The sequence below is a fragment of the Perca fluviatilis genome, chromosome 24 (assembly GCF_010015445.1).
Source record: "Perca fluviatilis chromosome 24, GENO_Pfluv_1.0, whole genome shotgun sequence".
Classification (NCBI taxonomy): Eukaryota; Metazoa; Chordata; class Actinopteri; order Perciformes; family Percidae; genus Perca; species Perca fluviatilis.
Window position 1 is genome coordinate 5,664,394 of NC_053135.1, and position 21,881 is coordinate 5,686,274.

At 41.4% G+C, this 21,881-nt stretch overlaps 1 protein-coding gene across 6 annotated transcripts in view; it reads right to left on the bottom strand.

The window, feature by feature from the left end:
- Positions 1 to 5,026: 5,026 nt before the first annotated feature.
- The window catches only part of LOC120554545 (cholecystokinin receptor-like), a 34,331-nt gene continuing 17,476 nt past the window's right edge, over positions 5,027 to 21,881 (bottom strand). For 4 of the 6 annotated variants that reach the window (XM_039793505.1, XM_039793503.1, XM_039793504.1 and 1 more), the window contains 3 exons: positions 16,810 to 17,071; positions 11,895 to 12,022; positions 10,514 to 11,085 (listed from right to left, as the gene is read on the bottom strand). In XM_039793505.1, coding sequence (XP_039649439.1) covers positions 10,514 to 11,085; positions 11,895 to 12,022; positions 16,810 to 17,071 — 962 coding nt within the window. Of the gene's footprint in view, positions 11,086 to 11,894; positions 12,023 to 16,809; positions 17,072 to 21,881 lie in introns of all 6 variants that reach the window. The other 2 variants (XM_039793502.1, XM_039793507.1) reach the window with 1 other exon arrangement.

The window sequence follows — 21,881 nt, forward strand, 5'->3', positions numbered from 1 at the left end:
AGTTATTGAGAAAATAGTCCCTTTATGTGGTGCCGCTACTTTTAGATTGCATGAGCTAATGGCTCATCATGAGTATTGATTTATTTGTCAGCGCCCGTCAATTTTATTTATAGGGTTGTTCATGTAGCAGAGGTTTCTTGCTGTTTCTTCGTCTGTACTGACTTAGCCTTACCTTGTCCCCAGTGACTTTGGTTGACTATAAAAATAAATTGCATCTGGAAAATAAGTTCACACAGTTTATTAAAAAGATGTATTTGTAGGTGTTTGACTTCTGTTTTGTCTACATGGTTGCTGTTAATGCTTTTTCATTGCTGGTGACTTTCGAGATGCCAGACATTTAATCTGCTTATAATACAAACATTCAACCTGCCTTTTCGGATCCATTGTTGTCATATTACCATAATAAATTACACTTTTGCTTCATTCCTCATAGATCATAAACATGCCAAAATCAGTCAAGAGGCTTTCAGCTTGATTAGAAAGTGCAGTTTTAATTAGGCAGCAGAATAATGATATTTTTAACAGCAAAGTCAGGGCGACAGCGGAGGATATTAGACACCCTAAGTGCTCCTCGCATTAAGTATTTTTATCTTTTTTCCCTTCTTCTGCCCCACAGTGCTGCACTTGAATCCATTTTAAAACTTCAAAGTCCTTTTGAGGTTTTTGTGAGAACAAAAATAGCAGTATAGCAGTAAATTTCACTCAAGTTAATTTGTTATTCGGTTCCCATGCCTGTCGCTGGTTTCAAGACTCAATCAATCACACAAAAATGGATTTTCTCCAGAGGACATCCCCCGTCTGTGACGATTGTTGTTGAAGTGTGATTCTCGAAGAAAAAATTGTAAGATTGAACTGTCTTTTGCTGGTCGGCTCAAACACACAACATCTTTCACCGACACAGAAAGGAGAAGAACTATGCTGTGCCAAAGATGAGAGTATAAACCTGTTATACTGACACTTCTTCACACTTCTCTCTGGTGCAGGAAATGAATGCACAACACTTGCCAAGCACAGCAAGCTGTTGGTCCCGGCTTGGAGATGGATATGACCAAACACAAACGCCAAATGAAGTGGGTAAACTCCAAACCCATTACTATTAGCTCCCATAACACAGGCCGAGTGATTACTTCTGAAGTAAAATGTGACTCTGTGCCAATCCCATCAGCAAATAGCAAATTGAGAGGAGAGTCCATGTCTTGTCCTGAGGCAGTGCCATTGGAAATTAGAGTGATATGTATACACACACATGCCTTGCAGGGTTTCATTCCCATGCACGCCAAACTAAATGCTTCAAATTTTAACTCTTAACGTAACCACCCCCTCTCAGGATCTTCACTGTTCTCAAGCCAGCCAGCCCATGCGTTTTTAATAAGGAATATGTCAGATTTTGTACCATGGAAACTGTTCTGCTATTCAGTTCAGTTACTTAGCAACTAAATGACATATCTCGCAAATAAAAGACTTAACCCTCAGTGGTGAGAAAACTTTGCAAAACAGAAGGTTGCAATAAATCTGTCTCCTCCAGGTCGACGTGTTCAAGGTGGGAGCGTCGGTCGCCCTGAAAGGTTTTCCTCCCACGATGGGTTAGTGCTGTTAGCACATCCTTCTTTGGTAATGGGAGTCATTAAAGCCATCAAAGTTGAAGGACAAGAATAATAACTGGGTTGTCATAGCGTTAGCATCTTCAAATGTCATTTATCAGGCAGATGTGTCATGTCAAATACAGCTTTACTTGATGACATTGCCAGTCAGGAAGGTTAACTTGAGTGAAGGAAGGTTTTTAGACAATTATTTTATTTTTTATTTTTGCAACAAACCTCTGTGGGCTACATTTCAATTATCTAACAGTGGGAACCCCAAAGCAATACCTATGTTTTTGCTTTAACTGTTAAATGCATGTTTTTTTGTCAGTTAAAGCAAAAGGAAAGCACTCACTGCAGGCAGTGAGTGCTTCCTTGAATTAAATGAATAGTGCTGGGTCGCTAAAGATAACTGATTAGAGGAAATTAAACAAACAGCACCAATACCGGTGTATATACAGTATACAATCTAAAGGTACATTGAAAACCTTAATGTATTTGAATTATCCTCCAGGACACAGTTAGCTTTATAGCACCATGTTCTGCTCACAGTGGAAGGTGAATAGCACAGAAGAAAAAAAAACAGAATAATGACCTGAAGGCTTTTATAGCTCACACTGGCTTTCTTAACAAAAACACTCTATGTGTTGAGCTGAAAATAACAATATATGCTCCGGCCTCTGGAAGTGGGAAACATTACTTATATTCTGCATTGAATCAGATATGCAGCAACACATTTATTGTACAATACAGGACAGAAGTCTTTTTTTATTCCTTAAGGCTGTTGGATACAGGGATCCTGCTGCTCTACACAATGCTGTATTTTTTAATACAGCACCAACCCCTGCCTTCACAGATAAAAGCAATAGAGCATATCATAGCTTTAACGTGCTGGTCAGGCCTATATCATAGAAAAAGCCAGTGTTGCCTATCTTTAGCATTGCATGTTAACGTAGGAAAACGGAAGAGGAAGATGATGGGATGAAGAGAAATGTACCAGAGGTGGGGATAGGCCATTAAGAATACCTGGTAGAAGGTTGGGAAGCTGATAAATGAGCTGTCTGTGTTGCTCTGTTGGGAGGTAGGTGGGTGGGGTGCAACAGGGGAAGCCTTGTCCATTTCCTAGGCGCTCCACTGTTGACTTCCAATACTGAACCCTGTGGCGGAAGACAGACATGACAAATGGTGTAGGAATCACAGTATGGGCATATGCAGCATGCAGGGCCAAGGAAACACATTGTTGGCTGGAATTACAGATGAATTAACAACGGTGTGGAACTCTGCAGCCCTGCAGGTGTTATTAATAGCTGAGTAACATCTGAAACATACCAGGATGCATCACCAGTGTACTGTCACTTTGCTTGCAATCAATGAGATTGTAAATCCCACTTTGGAGTCAGAAAGCTGTTTTAGAATCCAAATCAGCTAGCTTGCACTTGTCTGTCCTGGGATACTGATCTAGTCCCAGGACATTGTAGCTGAAGGGGACAAAGGAATGAGGACTGCAGGGACTAGTTCTATCTGTTGCAGATGCTCCTGCGGTGATTTGCGTTTGACAAAGTTGTGTTTCATAAATGATTGTCTCTCGCAAATTGCAGATACATTTTCATGTCCTAAAAGCCTCTGGCATTCTCCTGCGTCACAAGTATGGCTCTTGTTTTGATTAGTAAAACATGTTAAAATGAGCGAGAGGAAATGCGTTCATGTTGCAAATCGCAGCTTCTACTGTCTTTTGCAGATTTGGTGAAACTGGCCTCTTGTCCTTGTTTGCATCAGTTATTTTTTTTAGTGCTTTTTTGACAAAACAGCTGCCTCAATCTGGAGCATACACTATGAGAGTGAACCAAAAACGTAAAGTGGCAACCTCTTTCACATCATCCACTATTAAAATTCAAATATTGATAATAGCAGCTTTAAAACCATTGTCAGCCACAGGCAGAGGTGTCAGGAAATGACTTATTTAGTGTCAGCTGATTGCTCAGTTGCATCAAATAAGCTGCTGATGTCACAGGCCTATGCTGTTTGTAAGACAGACCTTTTTCACAGAGGATCTTTTGACATCTCGGGTGTAAATAATCAAAAGAATGTAGGCTGAATTCCATTTAGCTGCTTTAGTTTCAGGGTCCGGTATTGAGTATTGAGCATGCAGGCTCACTGGGATCCTTGAATAGAATTGAGCCTTCGTTAATGTTATTAGCATCACCTGTGCTCTTCCTACTATGACAAGTCTTCATCAGCCTAATTAATGCAACTGTGCAATCAGCTAGCATACCTGTTATTAATCAGCTCTACCTGCTACCTGCTGTAGCTGATGGTTTTCATTAAAAACCAAAAGCTTGTATTTTTATTTGGAGAGAGATCCTGGGTGGGGGGGGATTATGGGGAGTCGCCTTTGGGGGGGGGTGTGGGGTGTTATAGGGGTCCTAATTCTGTTGCTTCCCTAATGATGTGCAAAGGACTTCATTTCTGTTACATTGATGGTTAGGAAAAGAAAAGAAAAAACTGTGTATATGTTTGTGATTATATATTTTTTGTACATTTTTCAATAAAAAATTTATCACAAAAAAAAACAACCAAAAGCTTGAAACAGCAACTATGCCTGTTTTTTTTCTCTTCTGTGTTTTAATTATGTGGATTTTCTGGTTTCCTGTTGTTTTGATTTTACAAAATATTAACGTCCATAATAAATAACAGTCTAGGTTAAAACTTACTCTTTAAAATGCAACGCAATGCAATGCAACTCTTATACGCTTAATATGATTTAAAAAATGTAAAACAATTAAATCAAAAGGTTTTGCAATCCCTCATACCAATTAACGTTTTTCAGAGCAGAGAGCAGCCTTCAACCCATATCCATTACAACAGTAAACAACATAGTTATCATTAATATTCAGGGGACAGGGCGTATTTTGCTGTGCGCTTTGACTGTGTAAAATATTTACAAAGCCTCATAGGCTTCTGCACCGCCTGAGAAAAAAACAAATCTGTTTTTACACAAGGCGAGGTCCACGTCTCTGAAGAATAACTTGAAAGAAAAAAAATGTATTTTCTCAGTTTTCTGGTCCAAGACGACAGATTAAAGTTGTGGCCCGGCGTGTTGCTAGGTGATAACTCCTGAGCATTCAGCCTCTTCCTCATCCCTGCCCAAGAAATGCGAGTTTGAACTTCCCGAGGGCTTCCCGTCCCCCGAGGACCTTTACTCATGTATTCGCTAGAGAAGCTGACCTGCCATTGTTTGTTGTTTTTATTATAATTAATCTGCCTTATTCAGAATACTTATTCACAGTCAAGCTTTCCTCTGCTTAAGATGTGAAAGGGTTTCAAACTTCAGAACGTCTAGTGCGGAGGCAGTTACTGTTCATCATCGTGCACATTTTATACCAGAAACCTATTTTTTGTGAAGAAATCACACATGGCTCTCACACACATAACATCAAGACATAATCACGTTTTTCCCAATATTTATTTTTTGTTAAATAATGGACATTTGGCATGAAAAATACTGTACGTGTAGCCAGTAACCATGAACCCAACAAGACTGCATCATAATACCTATATCATAGTGGAGATACAGTAAAAGTAAAACATCACAAACATCAATAACCTCACATTTAAACCCTCTCACAGACAGGATAGTTTTTAACTAACAGACAATTACACATTTATAGTATTACAATGTAGCACACGCAGGCACCAGATGTGACAAAATGTAATACAAATGTTAGCAGACCAGGAGACTGCTTTGGTAAACATTTAGCACATGTAGACTTCCAAACACAGACAGCTTCACCATCAGGGAAGGATTTCCAATGCTAATAAAAGCTAAATATAAGATTTCATCACCTCACCTCTACGCCTCTCTTCACCTCAGAATTTCTCAGTTTGATAACTTGTGCCATTTTTTTCCCTCGAAGCTGAGACTTGCAGTCAACACCATAGACTATATAAAGGTTAACACTTAAGATGCTCCCTCGGAAGGTGTTAAGGAAGTGAAAAGAACAACTCCACTCTTCCTGTCACTCAATGTATGAGAAGGAAGGGGGAACAAGAAAGCTACCAAAGACACGTTTTTTTACAAAGAGGTGAACATGAAACAACATGAACATGAAAACAAACAGATGAGAGCAAGGTATTTTGACAAATCACATTATTTTCTCAGGTGCAGAACCTGTAGGCCAAAACATAATATTTAATTCTGTGCCTGAGGTGAAACTACAAAAATCACTCTTTGCAATTATAAATTATTCTGCAGAAGAACAAAATAATAAAAAAACTGCAGAGGCACATTTCTACTCGCAGCTGTCTCTCCCCGTAGCCATTATAAATATTTGACACATAATATCTTTCTAATTTACTTATGAGGGCTTTGTCAGTGTTTGCTACTGGCTGAAAATCTGAAAATCTCAGCAGTTAAGAAAAGCAGCTTTGTTTGTAGCATTTTTAGGAAGAGATTGTGAAAGCTCAAGATGAGTAGTGTAGTAGTAGTAGTGGAGTAGAGTTTCCTCAGTGCGTAATCCTTCAACTACAGTGAAAACATGAGAATCCCCCAAGTTACAGGTTAACTTAGAGCAAAATCATAATGAGTAGCTTGAAAGGGCACAAATGACATTCCAATAAGTCATCACAAATACGAAAGGGGTTACTGTTTCACTGCCAGAAAAGTGACATTAATGAAATATGACTGCAGTTTATATTGTGTGCTGTCACTTCTTTTGTGTCCCGAGATGGTCAAAAAATTGTTCCACGTGTTGTGTGCGGAAATGAAGAGGCTTGCTGTTTTTTCCTGCTTGTGTGCCGCCTGGAGCACCAAATGGGTTTCTTGTTGAGGGAGGTAGAGATAAGAGAGAAACCGACTGTGCAAACGGTCCCATGCCTCGGTCTCATTTCAGTTTCAATTTGCATCAGGCATTGTTCTGGGGACAGGGTAAGAATACGATTTCTCACCCCTGGGGGGGGTCATCTTTTTTTACCTTGTTTTTTTGAGGAGTCTGTAAACTTACTGCGTTATTGTAAAAATAAATGATTTCGGTAGCTGACTGTTAGCTTCAGGAGACATTCACAGTTACTGAGCAGAGGCTTGGTGGAAGTGCTCCAGATGGCCTTTAAAGGAATTATAAGACATTTGGGAAATGTGCTTATTTGCTTTCTTGCTGAAAATTAGACGAGACTATTGCTACCACTAAATATGAAGCTACAGCAGCAACCCATTAGCTTAGCTTGACTGAAAAGCAGTGGGAAACAGCAAGCCTGGCTGTTCAAAGATTTAAAAATGACCCCCATAAAAAACATAACTCCTTTTTACACTGGATAAAACAATCACAACATCAGGGTAATAGTTATCTTAGAGGTGTTAGAAGGTGGTCTTTTTTAAACTTTGACAGAGGCAGGCTTGTTGTTTTTCCCAGTGTTTCTACTCTTTTAAGATTATTTTTGGGGGCTTTTCCCTTTATTAAGTAGCGACAGTGAATAGACGTGAAAGGGGGAGAGAGATGAACCTGGATTCGAACCCGCGCCGCTGCAGCTCTTACTGGGTGAGCTAGAGGTTGCCCCTTCCCCAGTGTTTCTATTCTACACCAAGCTAAGTGCCTGATGGCTGTCTCTTGGTATTAAGCGTATAGACCTGACATGTTAACTTTTCGCACCTATGTTTTGAGAGTTCAGTGATCTCTGTATTCAAAAGATTAAAAGACCAAAATCATCTCCGATTTTAGCGTACTAAACAACTCAAAATGACTACAGGAGCATATCCTGTAGTGAGGAAATGAGTTGCACTAGTACAAAATGTGCTGAGTAAAACTAGCTTGACTCTGGGAGCTTTGCTCACTTTAATAATGCATCCCTAAACCGGCTGGCCGGCTGAGGTGAATAGAGAAACCGATATATAAAACTCAACAAAAACAGTACATTTTTAAGAGCAAATCTCTACATCTCTGCAAGGCTTTTACCATGACTTTTAGTTTGCAGGGTTACCCAGAAGTTTTTGCACTGTTCATTCATAATGCACATGACCAGAGACTGAAATTTATTTTGTGAAGTTGTAAATCTACAGGCCATGATATACAAAATAACACCAACTTTGAATTAAGAAGCTTATCTTCATTATTCCTACTTAGCTATGGTAATTTAATATACTCAACCGTTTGCTTTTCAATAAACTATAGGCTCCAATTTCATAATGTGAAACATGTAAATAAATATTGTTTAATGGAAAGTGAAAGTGTGCACAGACCGTGAAATAAATCCTCACTAAATTCGCAAGGTTTCTAATTAAAATAAAAAAGCACACAGAGTTGAGGTCGTCAGGCGAGGGGTTTACAAGTAAGGCTCTGCTGGGGATTTTTTTGTCTGGGGATTGTCTGCCTGCAAGCCGAGCTCGCCGCTACCTCCGCCACAGCCTGTAAACTGCTCTCGGACAGCACTTGTGCCTGCAAATCTCAGCTGTCACCCACACGCTATTGTCATTCATGTATTCATACGCCTCTGCACTGAAAAGAATAAAAAGGAAGGCGGGGGGGCTGCAGGGACAGCGAGTGCTAGGCGATGGGAGGACATGAAAAAGAGGACCAAACTTGAAAGTCATATAGGAAATGACAGCACTCAGCTGTCAACGTACACCGTGTGCAGGACAAAAGTATTACATCACACAAATCCAGATATTTGCCAACTGTTAAATTCTGAGTCTATCTTTTTTATCTTAATGGGGTTTGAAATTATTCACTGCTGCACTATCACGTCCATATTTTGGCAGAATTGACTGAATTCATGAATGAAGTCATGAATCATTTTCATGGGAATTTGTTATTTGTTGAAAGTAGGCCTAGCATCTCCTCGGGGTTCTGTCTAGCTGCTGGCCTCAGGGGCTCCGCCCACACACAGGCGTGCACGAGCACCACTGCGGCACTGCTTCACAACAGAGTGGAGAAGGGACGGTAATTTCACTGATCAAAACTACTTCATGTCTTAATGGCAACTTCTGCTGAGTTTTCTCCTGTAAACCTACAGTAACTCCGGCGGCGACGATGAGCATTGAGCTCAGGCTCGTACACGGGAGGGTAGAGTCCGCCCAGCGGGGCAACGAGGCATTTCAATGGTTGTTTCCAAGCGGACCGGCGTTTTCACAGGATAACAGCAGTTAATTACAAAAGCACACAGAGCTGCTTTATATTGAGTGGAGAGACTTGATAGTGGTATCAGTCTTCTCATCTAACTCTTAGCAAGAAAACAAGTACGCTTATATCCCTAAATGTCTAACTATTCTCTTTAAGTGTTGTCTTTCATTTGCTATTATGATTTTATTCTATTTCTATCACTTCTGTTGACATTACTTTGTACTTGTTTTTGCCGAACAATTTTCTCCTTATTGTAGCACACATTGAGCTCCATTCTTTGAATGAAAGATGCTATTTAAATCCAGCTTGTTGGTGTTGTTGTTGTTGTTGTTGTTGTTGTTATTATCATTAATGAATTAAAGGGCTCAGATGGCGCGTCAGCAGAGCCATTTGTCATCAGTTTTACAAAGGGAAAGCCATGAGATTTGCACTGCAGGAGAGGAGAGGGCTCCTGATAATCACCTTGTTAGTCTAAGCCTAGAAACGGATCTTTGTACTTAGGTAATGCTCAGAGTAATTGGCAGATCTGCAGCGAAAGGCAGAGAGAGTACATAAAAGATACTGCAGAGATAATTGTGCAGAAAAAGGTGAGTTTGACTGAAGCACTTTCCTATGCCATTTGTAGCTGGGTCAGACTGGAGCAACTAGCAGGTGCAATCAGCCTTCCATGGGTGGACTACCTGAACATTCTGTAATGAGTCACATCCTGATGTTAATGTCTGCATGAGTATTCAACATACATTTGTAGCACTGGCAACAGGAGATTTAAGTTCTATGACCAAGCCTGTTTGATTTCAGTTTGTTATGCTGCAGGGTGGATCAACACGAAGACATTGCCTTATTCTAAACACCAGGCTTTCATATTTATGCATGCCAAGAAATGATGTCGATATTACGGTCTTTAGATGTTTATCATCAAGATGTTTATGTAAAGATGCACCTGCCTTTTCAGCCTGAATCACAGAGCAGTGCTGCAAAACAGCCAACACATGCTTTTATTAATAGGAATCAGACGAAATTTGGATATTAGCAGAAAGAATGCTGTATACAAGAAGTGATGAAACATAACTCAATAAGAGTGAAACACTAAGTCAGAGCTGACAAAAAGCTTGTCCAGAAAAAGCTGGACTAACTGTTACCTTTGATATCTCTTCGTGTAAATAAAAGGATTTCTTGCTGTTTAAATATTTCAGAAATTAGGGACCCAGCGATATTCAAGGTTGCCCTGTGTAGCCTTCAGTAGAATAATTCTGATAACACAGAGAAAGCGAGAGATAGATGCCCTTAATGAATGAAGATGAAAGCACATGAAACGCAAAAGAAAATCCATACTGATTAATTACTGAGGTACTAGTCCTCGTTGTTCAACAGTGTGTCTCTGTCAAAAGTGTTCCTTTGGCACAGTAAGAACGTTAAGACAGTATTGACAGGTACACAGGATTTTCAACACAGTTTTTCACTAAAATGTCTGCCAGCTAGTGAACAAACTACCATGACAAACGAAGCCACACAAAGAGCACAGGCACTTGATGTTCTCTTCAGGATGCAACAAAGCGGATGCTGCCAATTAAACACAAGAAAAATGTCGCCAAACTGAAACAGCTTTTTCCCCGCATCACATTCTGCAACCATGCACACAGAATTTGAAGGAGACCTTTTAAAAAGGCCTAATAAATGAGGGCGGGGATATTACTCAGTGTGTGACTCATAGCATATTAAGATGAAGAGTGAAAAACAGAAGATACAGACAAAAACAGATGGTGCACACGGTAGCCACTGCCCCGACAGCCGCAGATGCGAAACATGCAGCTCTCTCCTGCAGGCTCAACAGGTGCCCGTGGTGCTGACGGTGGTGTAGCTAAACTTGGACATGGAGGTGGCCATGGAGGTGGCCATGGAGGTGGCGGTTACGCCGTCTTCTCCTCCCTCCTTCCTCCTGCACCACCAGCGGCAGAGCCGGTTGCGGCAGCAGCAGGCGAAGGTGGACAGCAGGGCCTTGCGGAAACGGGTATTCATGAAGCAGTAAATGATGGGGTTAACGCAGGCCGAGGTGTAGGACAGCAGGTGGATGAAGGAGATGGGCGCTCCTGTGAGGGCTTTGGAGGCTGACCTCAGGTCAAAGGCCTTCCAGGTGTTGGCGGAGAACAGGGGCATCCAACAGATGAAGAAGAGTGCCACGATCACCATCAGCATGCGGATGACTCGCCTCTTAGCCTGCAGCTTGGCCTCCGAGGTGTTGCTGCGGGGGCGCTCAGTTTTGACCCGGGTGGCGCCAGATGAGGCAGAGAGGGTGGGGAGCTCCACAGCAGAGGAGGGTTTTTTAGAAACCTGGATGTAGCAACCATCGTCCTCATCGTTGGACCCTGTGACAGCCTTTCCTACACCGTTCTTCTGGCCTGTGGACAGTCAAAGTTTACATTTTGAAGAGCTTTGGTGGACTTCAACATAATGCAAGTGCCAAGTATTAAAGGATAAGAGGATCTTTGATAACTGATTACAGCAGGCACAGAAACGCTAACTAAATGCCAAGTTCATTATTTTTCTGCCCACCTAAGAAATAAAACACTATATTTAGCAATAGGTTGCAACAGTTGCTAAAGAAAGGCTATTTCACATTGTCTCAACCTTGATGAATCACACACAAGACTCCATGGAAACTGATGCTTCTTATGCACACAGTAACAACAGCAGTTATAATAATCACCTAAAGGGACCATATTTCAGCTTTACCTGACAGAGAAATTCCAAACAGGCATGAAAGCAAGCAGAGTAGGTATTAGGACAACTGAGAATAAGTCTATTTTTGTTTGTAACAGGTGCAGAACCTATAGGTAGCAACAAAATGTTATTCTCTGCTTGAGGCAAAGCAACCTTTACAGTTATGTTGCATATCTATTTGCCTGAGAATGGTTGTATGTTCCTATTGGAAGTGCATAACATTAAAACTAAAACACCACACATTTAATCAAAATTTTGTAGGTGTATATCTAGCCTAATAGGGGTTTAATTGTGTCATTACTGGCAGCTGCAATATTTTACCAGACTTTTAAGAAATCCCGCTGTAGCCTGCATTTATAATGAAATTCACCACAGCTTCACACAGGTCCATAAAAAGTGAAGTAGATGTTTTCATCCGCAGTATGAATTAAATCGATGTGAACAAAAAGCCTGTTGCCGTTTGGATTGAATTTATGATGGATCTCACCGGTGGTCTCTCTGTTCTGGCCCAGCTCAAAGTGAATGCCTCGGAAGAGCTCTCTGGAGATCAAACCGTACGCTACCATCATTACCACTCCGGGGATGAAGAACAGAGTGAACAGCAGCAACACATACCTGAAAAACAGATGGAATGGAAGGAGAAAAACAACGGTCAGAGAAGAAAAGGGAGTTGAATCAGCCCTCAAAGCCATCCAAATACATCAGATTATCTAGCAGATGGCTGGAAAACCTGCACACAAACACCTGCATGCATGTGTTGGAGCTGTGCTGGAGGCCCTACAGATGGTCGTCCCCTCCCAACAGCCCTCTTTACACCCGTGGTATTACAAAAACTGCAGCTTCCTGGGCCAGATCTGCAGCTTCTACCTGCAGGCTATCAAGCTCGTCGGCACCATGTGCTTTAACCTTCCTCGATACTGTTTTTTATCTACCACTCAGGGCTTTTTTGCTGATGCCATGTCTGCATACATCTACCAGTTTTATATGTAAATCCTTACCACATACTTTCATGATGTTATAATGTTGTCGGACTCATGATGGACAGTATTTTTAAAAAAGGACCATTGAACTAGAGCTAGAGATATCGTCTTCTTTTTTTTTTATTCCAAGCATTCCTCTGCCTTGTCAAAACCTAACGCATGAAGTTAAAATGTAACCTGGAGAAGTTGCGAATTAGAATTATTGATTTAAGAAAATACACTGCACTCAAACATGATGTTGATCTTCCCAACACGAGGACGCATTAGGTCTCTATAGTTTGCAGAGTGAGGCGAACCAGTTGGACCTGTCAGCTGATGCAGGTCTAACACTACAAAACACCACTTTCTTTAAGAAGGTAGGAGCCATCCTGTTTAACCGAGGAAAGGTTTTCAACACGACCTTATCAAACTGTCCAAACTGTTTACACAGTAACGCAGTGCATATTGACACGTCTGGTAACAACTGGACGTCACATGGATACAGCACATCATACTAGACAGTACACAGGGCTGTACATAACACAACAGAAATAAATATTTTTCAGAAGGCATTTCTGAAATTACATTTTGCCAAATAAACATTAAATATGCTGTAATATCACAATTGCGAGACATTTCATGCTGCCCCAGGCTGTGTACGCGGCGGTTTTCTGATCATGTTCCATTTTCCCGGCACAGAAAGAACAATGACCGTGGCGTGCTCTCTCTCTCTCTCTCTCTCTCTCTCTCTCTCTCTCTCTCTCTCTCTCTCTCTCTCTCTCTCTCTCTCTGCTTGGATTGATGGCACCTTAAAGAAAAAGTAGTTAACTGAGTAAAGTCCAAAGAAACTGCAGAAAATGTTGACAGAGGGGAATTTTTCAAGCATGTACACACTTTAAAGGGCTCAGTCTATGCGATTGCAGACACCACTCTGCATATATTCTATACAAGACGTGGCTGCAACACTTCATATTTGTTCAAATATATTATAAATATGCAGCAAAGTACAATGAAGTATTGACAAAGTATCGAGTCTTTAAAGGTGAATCAAATGAATAAAACCTTATGAACTAAAAGGAGAAGCGACATTAGAGTAAAAGACAAAACTAAAAAAAGAAACCCATGAATAAATAAAATAACCAACCACCATCTCCCTTTTGATTCGTCAATCACAGAATGCTCTTCTCAACCACCGATGTTTGCGGTGCACATCAGTCAGCACATGAAAGCGACAGCAGAGAGGCAGTTTCATTCACTCTCTTGATATTCTAATGTCTTCCTGGGCAACCCTCTGAACTCTGCACAGCCCCTCTCTTTCACTAAAAGGCTTTAGTTAAAGCCTCTCATCAGCTAGCTGTTTGAAACTGTGGAAAATCTGTTTGACAAAAGTTTTCAGGAAGTGAACATGTAAGAGTACGGGAACACCAAAAACAATGGTGGGTATCTGTGCTTGCTTTTCCCTCAAGGGGGAAACCCAGATGGACGGCATGATGAATATTCATATTTTGCTCCCTCTTTTGACTATTCCCGCATCACCTGAAAGTTACATGATTATCAACCAGGAAAGGTGTGTTTGGTTTATATATTAACCATCAAAGAAAATGATATGCATGTTACATATTTCTGCACTATACATAGGACTACAAATAAACTCAGCCTGTGATTGGGAGATGTGGAAATTAGATCATTGTCTTCCTTTGCAGAGTGAGTGATTGACGGAAACATTGGAGGGATTGCCATGCCAATGTTATCCGGTCATCATAAAGTGTCTTTATTATCTAATGAGATTTGCCTCGATTAATAAGATTACCTCCGGAGATTTAAACTAAAGATGTAAACTCCATTCTGCTTTAAATTGTCAGAATAATAACAATCATTACATTTGTCTTTGGCTTGACATAATCAGTTCATTAACTTCTTGATGCCTCTTTTATGTGTCTGGAAAATCATTTGCTCATCATCTCTGACTAAAAATGGATGCTTCAGTTACTCTATGCACTGCTTCATTAGGTGCTCAAAAAAAGGTGCCATTTTTATAGAGCGATAGGGAGATGGAAAAGGTGGTATCTCCTTTCATTCTAGGTTTTAACCCCCAACCCTGGTCTAATTTGAAAGACGGCCATGATGGGGAAGATGAAAGTGATTAGAACTTGAAAGGTCAGCATACTTAGTGACACATCTGGACTTTTGCCCTGTGAGACTCGACTTTCTTCCTCCTCTTCTTCACCTAGCATACTAATTAACTGGTCTCCCACTGCCTCGTCTCTCCCGGAGAAGCTTTACAGTTTGATAGACAGTCGGAGAAAAGACAGCGTTCGACCACAGAAGGCTGTCAAGTAGGGAGATGTAAAAGGGTTTTCAGCTTCCTTTTCATTTTAATTGTGCCATACTGCAGGACTTTACATTGTTTATGGACAGATCTGTGAAAATCCCTGAGTAGTCTCTCCCAAGATGCTCTAACATATCTTGTTCTTGGCTGTGTATTCATCTACTTGGGGTGTTTTTTTTTAGCCACAAAACAGCATGTATTGATCCTCAGAGGGCTTGTAGACGGGGAAACGCCGAGCAATCCATTCTGCAGCAGCAATATTCGTTTCTCTCCAGACACTTTGCATAAGCTTTACTCTTCCATCTTTTTCAGTGTACAGTCAGGAGCAGAGAAACACTCATGTTCATCTAAAAAGATGGCAATATTGTAACATGTATCCTCAGAGCACCAATACTGAGGGCAGACCAATTATCGACAGGATCTCTGTCTAATGACGTCTCGTCCCAGCTTCTCAGTTTTTTGGTAGTCGATCCCTGCTATGCTAGAAAACGGATCCATTTTATACGGACTCCAAGTATGTCTGAACAGGAGCTGCCTGGTCACCTTTTACAGTACATCTTAAAAAACAGTCTCCCACCTAATGATTTCATTCATTTTTTAGACACCACCTCAGTAACCACCTTTACAGCTTCAGCCCAGTGGTTCAGCCTTCTCTCTATCATTAGCTAGACTCTTTATCCTTCTCGTAGTTCTACTTGGACAGGTAGAAGGAAAATACACTAAAGTCCCAGTCACGCCACTTTTTATTGTAATGGAATCGCCGCAATCAGTGGATTTGCTCACGGGGGCATCAAGCCATCTTTATAGTGCTGACCTTCGAGAGTCCAAAATGGCGGAAGCTATTGTGGATGATGCTGTGTTGCATCATCCACTTTTTTTTAACCTCCTCTGCTTCACAAAAGTGGAACTGTTTTCAGACAGTTATTATAGTGTTTACAGTGTGTGCTATAACACCTGTGTGTAGTAGTAATGTGTAGAGTGAGTTGTTTGCAGTCATGCACAGTAACGTACGATACACGCTGTATGCATGTCTTCACCAAAGCACATTCAGTAAACATCATCATAATGAAAAATGAGTTGTCCGTGTATGGTTTGTATATGGAAACATCACAGTTATGAGACAGGATTTGATGTTACAAATGTTTCTTTTGAATAACCTGTGTGGACTTATTGTCCCAGCTGAGCTGAGAAACAAACAAGCAAGCTTGGAGAGCCTTTTTTCCCTTCTTTTTGATGACTCTTTATGGAAATGATGTACAATCCTGAGAACAGTCAGTCAGGGGGAGTAAACAACACAGTACAGAGGAAATAGAAAGAAGCTCAGAGAGCTGTTGTGACTGACTAGCGCTAACATGTTTATGTAACATGCCATTACAGTAGCACACCAACTAGCCCTGCGAGTAGTCCCTGTGTCTCACCATATATCACCCAGCCTCTGGCACCGCACCTTATACTGAATATCAATAGTTAACTACAAAATCACCCAGTACACTAGAAGGCAGAGCTACACAGGTAAGCTAAGCCATTAGTATGACAAATTGTTCCACATCTGTTACAGAAATTGAAACACGTTCAACACAATTTATTGGATAAACTACCACACTTACAAACACACATTGTAATACAATTACTGCTTCAATGTACTGCTCAGAGAACAGCTAAGGTGCTGAAGGTCTGTGCAGGAAATTTGAGCTAAATTACCGAAATGACCAAATCAGCTTCAAATCTGTTTTCCAACTGGAAGCAATCAGTGGAAAGTGGTTTGATTGCATGGTTCAAAAAATGAAGCGACTTTCTGCTTGATAATGCATATGTAAATGACACCATTACGCTGCATGTAAGTCAGAGTATCACATTTGGAACCAAAGCCGAGCAGATTGTATTCACTAATTGACTCCCGTCTATTCGTCTCATACTCACTCATCCCTGTTGGGGTAATGGAGGCACATCCACCAAATTATTGTCATGAATGTGAAATCTTTTGAAAGTTTTCTTTGTGCAAAGTTTGTCAATTATGAATGGCAAGACAGATTGTTTTTCCTTCTATCACTGAAATCCGATCAATGTTTGATGAGCTGATGAATCACCATGCTTGTAGTCCCACCAGTACTTACCAGGTCTGCTCAGCTTGCCCGCTGGGCCAGTCCTGGCGACACATGTGGCCAAGAGTACCGTTGGCCTTGGGGAAAGACTTGAGGACACTGAACACCGGGTAGGGCACCATGATTAGCAGTGACACCACCCAGGTGGCAGCGATGACGCGGTAGGCGTGGGATCGGGTCTGCCACGCACGGGACTTCAGCGGGTTACAGATGGCGCTGTATCTCTCAATGGCAATGGCCACAAGGCTGAAGGTGGATATGCTGACAGAGAGCCCTGCAGGAAAGAAAAAACAAATAAACATAAAGGGCCCTATTTTAACGATCTGAAACGCAAGTGTGAAACGCCAAACGCAAGTAGCTTTGTGGGCGGATCTCTGGCGCTGTTGCTATTATACCGGCGGGATAAATGACTCTTGCGCCCGACGCAAATCTTAAATGGGTTGGTCTGAAGTAGCTAGGTGTGGTTTGGGCGTAACGTGAAAATAACCAATCAGCGTCATCTCACATTCCCTTTAAGAGCAGGCGTATTGTTCCGTGGCGGATTGCTATTATTACGGCCGATTTGCCTGGCGCCCAGCGGGAGCTGTCCGGGATGCGCGCAAGTAACAAATGCCCGTCTTGGCCGGGTGGCGATGTTGTTGCGCGCCTCTCGGGCGATCTCCTCAAGTCTGGAGAGGATTGTGCGCGCGGCGCGGAGCGTGGGCCTCCAAACGCACACCTGCTCCTGTTGTGCCCTTCCTCCTCCCCCACTCCATCTCCGTCCACCCGCTCCACCAGGAGCACATGCGCATTACTCCAGATTCACCAGATTTCGCCGGAGTGTCCAATCCCGCCGTAGTTTAATATCACGTCTCCTTAAGTCCTCTAATATTTCCTCATTTATGTCATCAACACAATCATTATATTCATGGAAATGTTGTGTAAAACACAACAAGCCACAAAGAATGCTGCGACATTTTGAGGACTGTACTGTAAAGTGCCTCCTGATCTATCCAAACACCTGAAGCACATTTTCAGTAATATTTTTCTTTGTAATTATGTATGGTTTTCAAAAATGGGAACTGCTGTAGATAGAGAGAAGTGTATGGCGTTGTTGTACACGCTACATTATGGCCAAGCATGCGCCCCTAAAATAGCATCTGAATAACGCGCTACTGACTTTAGACTAGCGCACTGACTTTAGACCAGGTTTTCCTGGTCGTGGTCCTGACTTGTTTTCTGAAACTGCAAAATAGGAATACGTAACGTTTGCGCCGGAACACGCCTCCTCTTTTCGCTGAACCGCCCGGGAGCGCAAATACATTCCCTAATTTACCGACGTGCGTCTGTGGAGGGAAAAGTCTGCTGTGCGTCGGGTGCAAAATAGGAATGATACATGCGTTGGTGTACAAAGGCAATTGCGCTGAGTGCAAGATAGGGCCCTTAGAGAGTTGGTCTGTTAGTCTGTTCGGCACTTTAGTCAAGATATCTCAGCATTTGGAAATATGCTTATTCACTCTCTGCGGCGGGTTAGACGAGAGAATCAATAGTATTTACATGTCTGTCCGGTAAATATAAAGCTACAGCAGTGAGGCGTTTATCTTAGCTTAGCGTAAAGTATGGAAGCAGAGGGAGCAGCTAGCCTGGCTCTGTCCAAAAGTAACAAAATCTGCCGTTAACACGTTACACATTGACCGTTTGACTTAGTCATCTCCCCCATTACCCAGCATGAAAACTCCATGAGGAGATCTATTTGCAAAATAGTTAATTAGTTGCTGAAACACATACACAATAACACCTTTTGAAAGATAGAGTACAAAATGTGTCACATCCTTGCTTACAGCAGCAAAATACAGCAGCCTCAATTACTTAGAAAAACAATAACAAGCATGAACACACCCATCCAATACAAGAACCTCCCAGGTCACCTTCGGTGCCATACATTTATTATTCAAATAAAGCCTTAACACTATCATTACCACGACCACCACGTCAATCAGGATTAAAGGCAACAAGAAATTTCCATTTAAGAGTCAAAACATGTTTTAGGATAAAATCCATCTGCTCTCAATAGTGCTAGCACCTTTGTGATTGTCCAAGGACACTTTCTCTGTAGGGTTCAACACGGTTTAATTCCTTCAGAGTCAATCCAGGGCCAAATTGTATTTGCATCTATGAATATAAATAATCCGCAGAGGGGGAGCAAGCTCAGTCAGCGCATAGTCTGTGTTCTGAGGGTGAGACTGGCCAGGTGAGACAAATAGCATTAGTAAAGATATACCTGCGTGTCACCAGCAGCCCCCCAGAAATAAATTCACCCCACTGATCCTCTGTCGCTACGAGAAGCAACAACATATTAATCCCCATCCGTTGTTCCTTTACGACAGGAACATCCTGATTAAACGTGAGCGTTGCATTACCATTCAAGGGAGGAAGTCATTATACATACTGCTATAAACATGGTGCAACTCAATCTACAGGAACCATATTAAGTATTTGAGTGGTGGACGGCTCTATGGCTCGGTTGAGAATTCATCCACTCTACAGGGATCAACCTTTGGCGATGGTCACTCCAACAAACCAATGAAAAAAGATTTGTTCCATTCTATTGTGATAAGCTTTGCTATCAGAAGCTAAAAGATTAAGGATTTAGTGTATATTGTCGACTGCTACATTTGTAACTTTGGGAAGAGAACTGTGAGGATATATGGTGTGGGATTTGATGCAGAGTGTGATAGAGGCAAGAGAACGACTTTATATCATATCCCTTCTCTAACAGAACAAAGGAGCTGAGTTGTAGGGATAATCCAGAACAAAGGGAACGTCATCGTCACAAAAAGACGCCTTTCATGCTCTGTGAGCAGTCAGAGAGACTCTGCTGTGCATTATTAAAAGCATTTCAGCCCTTTGCAAGAAGGGTATTTTTTTTATTGCTGCTACACTGACATGAAACCTGACAGGATACTACATCAAACCAAAACCGCTGGGTTTATTGGCTGAACAGGGGTTTACAAAATGTGAGGCATATCTCCCCAGGGGGGGGGGACAAAGATACTGCATGAGATGAAAGCGATAGGTGCATTTCACATTCTGAAAGCAACAGGAAGTTATTTTAGTTAGGACCAACACTGTTTACAGCAATTTGCACCGCAAATAGTACTTTGTCTCGAAGTTTTAACTCAGTCAAATCTGAATACAGACATGATACACATGTTTTTAGCTCTATTATTTTTCATCTCCTACTACATGAGCCCAGTCTCTGTGCTTAACGTAGGATTTTTTCTGCCTGCCTCTGTGACCTGTAACGTTAGATAGCCAATTACAAACATTATTTAGATCTTGGTAGAAGCATGCTGCATGCTTATTGGTTTACTGACACTGATGAGATTTACTACTTAGGTGTTGATATTGGTTATTGAATGACGAGGCACTTTTTCGATACTCTTTTAGAGGCAATTCGGTTGATACCTAAAAAGTATTGAATTCAGTACCCAGCCCTAATTATCTACCAAATAGAAGTTATGCAAGTAAGATGTATTTATGTGCTCAGAAAATCAGGAAGAGCAGGGTGGCTCTTTAGCAGGCGCCACCAGTGATCCTAGAACTACTATTACAATTTCTATTTTGTCACTGTCTATAAGATCTGGGCGTAAAGCCTTTCTGCATGTTCCATGACACAATCCTTTTATTGACTGTCGACTGCTGTACACTACCGGTCAACTAAAATAGCCAGCTCCGGCTACGCATAAGGAGGTGGGTGGCACAGTCAACATAAGTAAGATCTTAACTGTGCGCACCGGCACTGTAAAAGTCTTGCACAATAAGTCTCTCGCACCCACACATCTCTTTCAAGTGCTAAGCACAGACAAAGAGAGACACCAAATCACACATGGGGGGTTCTTTTGTTGAAGCTTGAAGGCGGTCATGCCCAGCCGCAGTGCCGGCTTACACTTATTGTGGAAATGTGGAACGCAGAGGAATTTTAGTCTTTTTCTCAAAAGGAACAATAAAAACGAGTAGAAGACAAAAAAGAAGAAGCATCATTTGTAAAGCACTTTTGTAAAGTGCTTTACAAAGCAGACATACACGACATAATTAAAACACAAAGGGAATTATAATGAGAGGAGTAAAACAATTGTTGGTAAAATGCAGTTAAAAGTATAAAGAAACACTATTCAAGGCGTTTGCATCGAAAGAAGTTCTAAAGGAATAGTAAGGCGAGTATCGAGCATACTTTAATGTCTGTCTGGTAAATATAAAGCTACAGCCGCAAGACTGTTAGCTTAGCTGAACATAAAGACTGGAAACAGAGGAAAACAGCTAGTCTGGCTCTGTCCAAAGTAGCATAATCTACCTATTAGCACGTCTAAAGCTCACAAATTAACACTTTACATCCTTACGACACAGTCCTCATCGCCACCAAGAAGCATAAAAACTGCATGAGGAGTCGGGCTATATTGCCATCTTATTAGCTTATTATTCTTGGTAGAACACATTCATATGCATTTATCTTTCAGTGCATGGATACATTACATTATGATGAGTAGCTCAGCCTACAGAGCCCCATTAGAGGGTGAAGCCTGTGTGAAATAGAGCCACAGGTCTTCAAATGAGTGATGTTTTCAAACCCTACACTTAAAAAGACTAATAGCTGGGAGGTTGTGCACATTCAGACTCAAAGGAAGTGCCCTTCCAGGTGATGTATAGCACTGATACTCCACTAATTTGAATTGATGACAGTTTCAGGTACGCAGACAGCCCAAAGACTAGTGTGCTTCTTGTCTGAGGGATTAGATTCTTCATCAACCCTTTCAACATTTGAGTCCAGGCCCACTTGGCCCTCTGTTTTATTACTGGCAGGGGAAGCAAACACTGATCTGAGATCAGTGCTGCCACTGATGGAGCAATTTGTTCGGCCTCTAAAAGAAGAGTCATGAAACAAAACAGAAAATCGTAAACACTTTAAAATAGACTGCAGCAACTGCAGACCATATGCTCCCATTTATTATTACTGTATGTGCATTAAGCAGCAGTGCATAAAGAAGAACCAGTGAAACCCATAAACCTCCCTTTCATTTTACATATACTATAATATATTACATAAT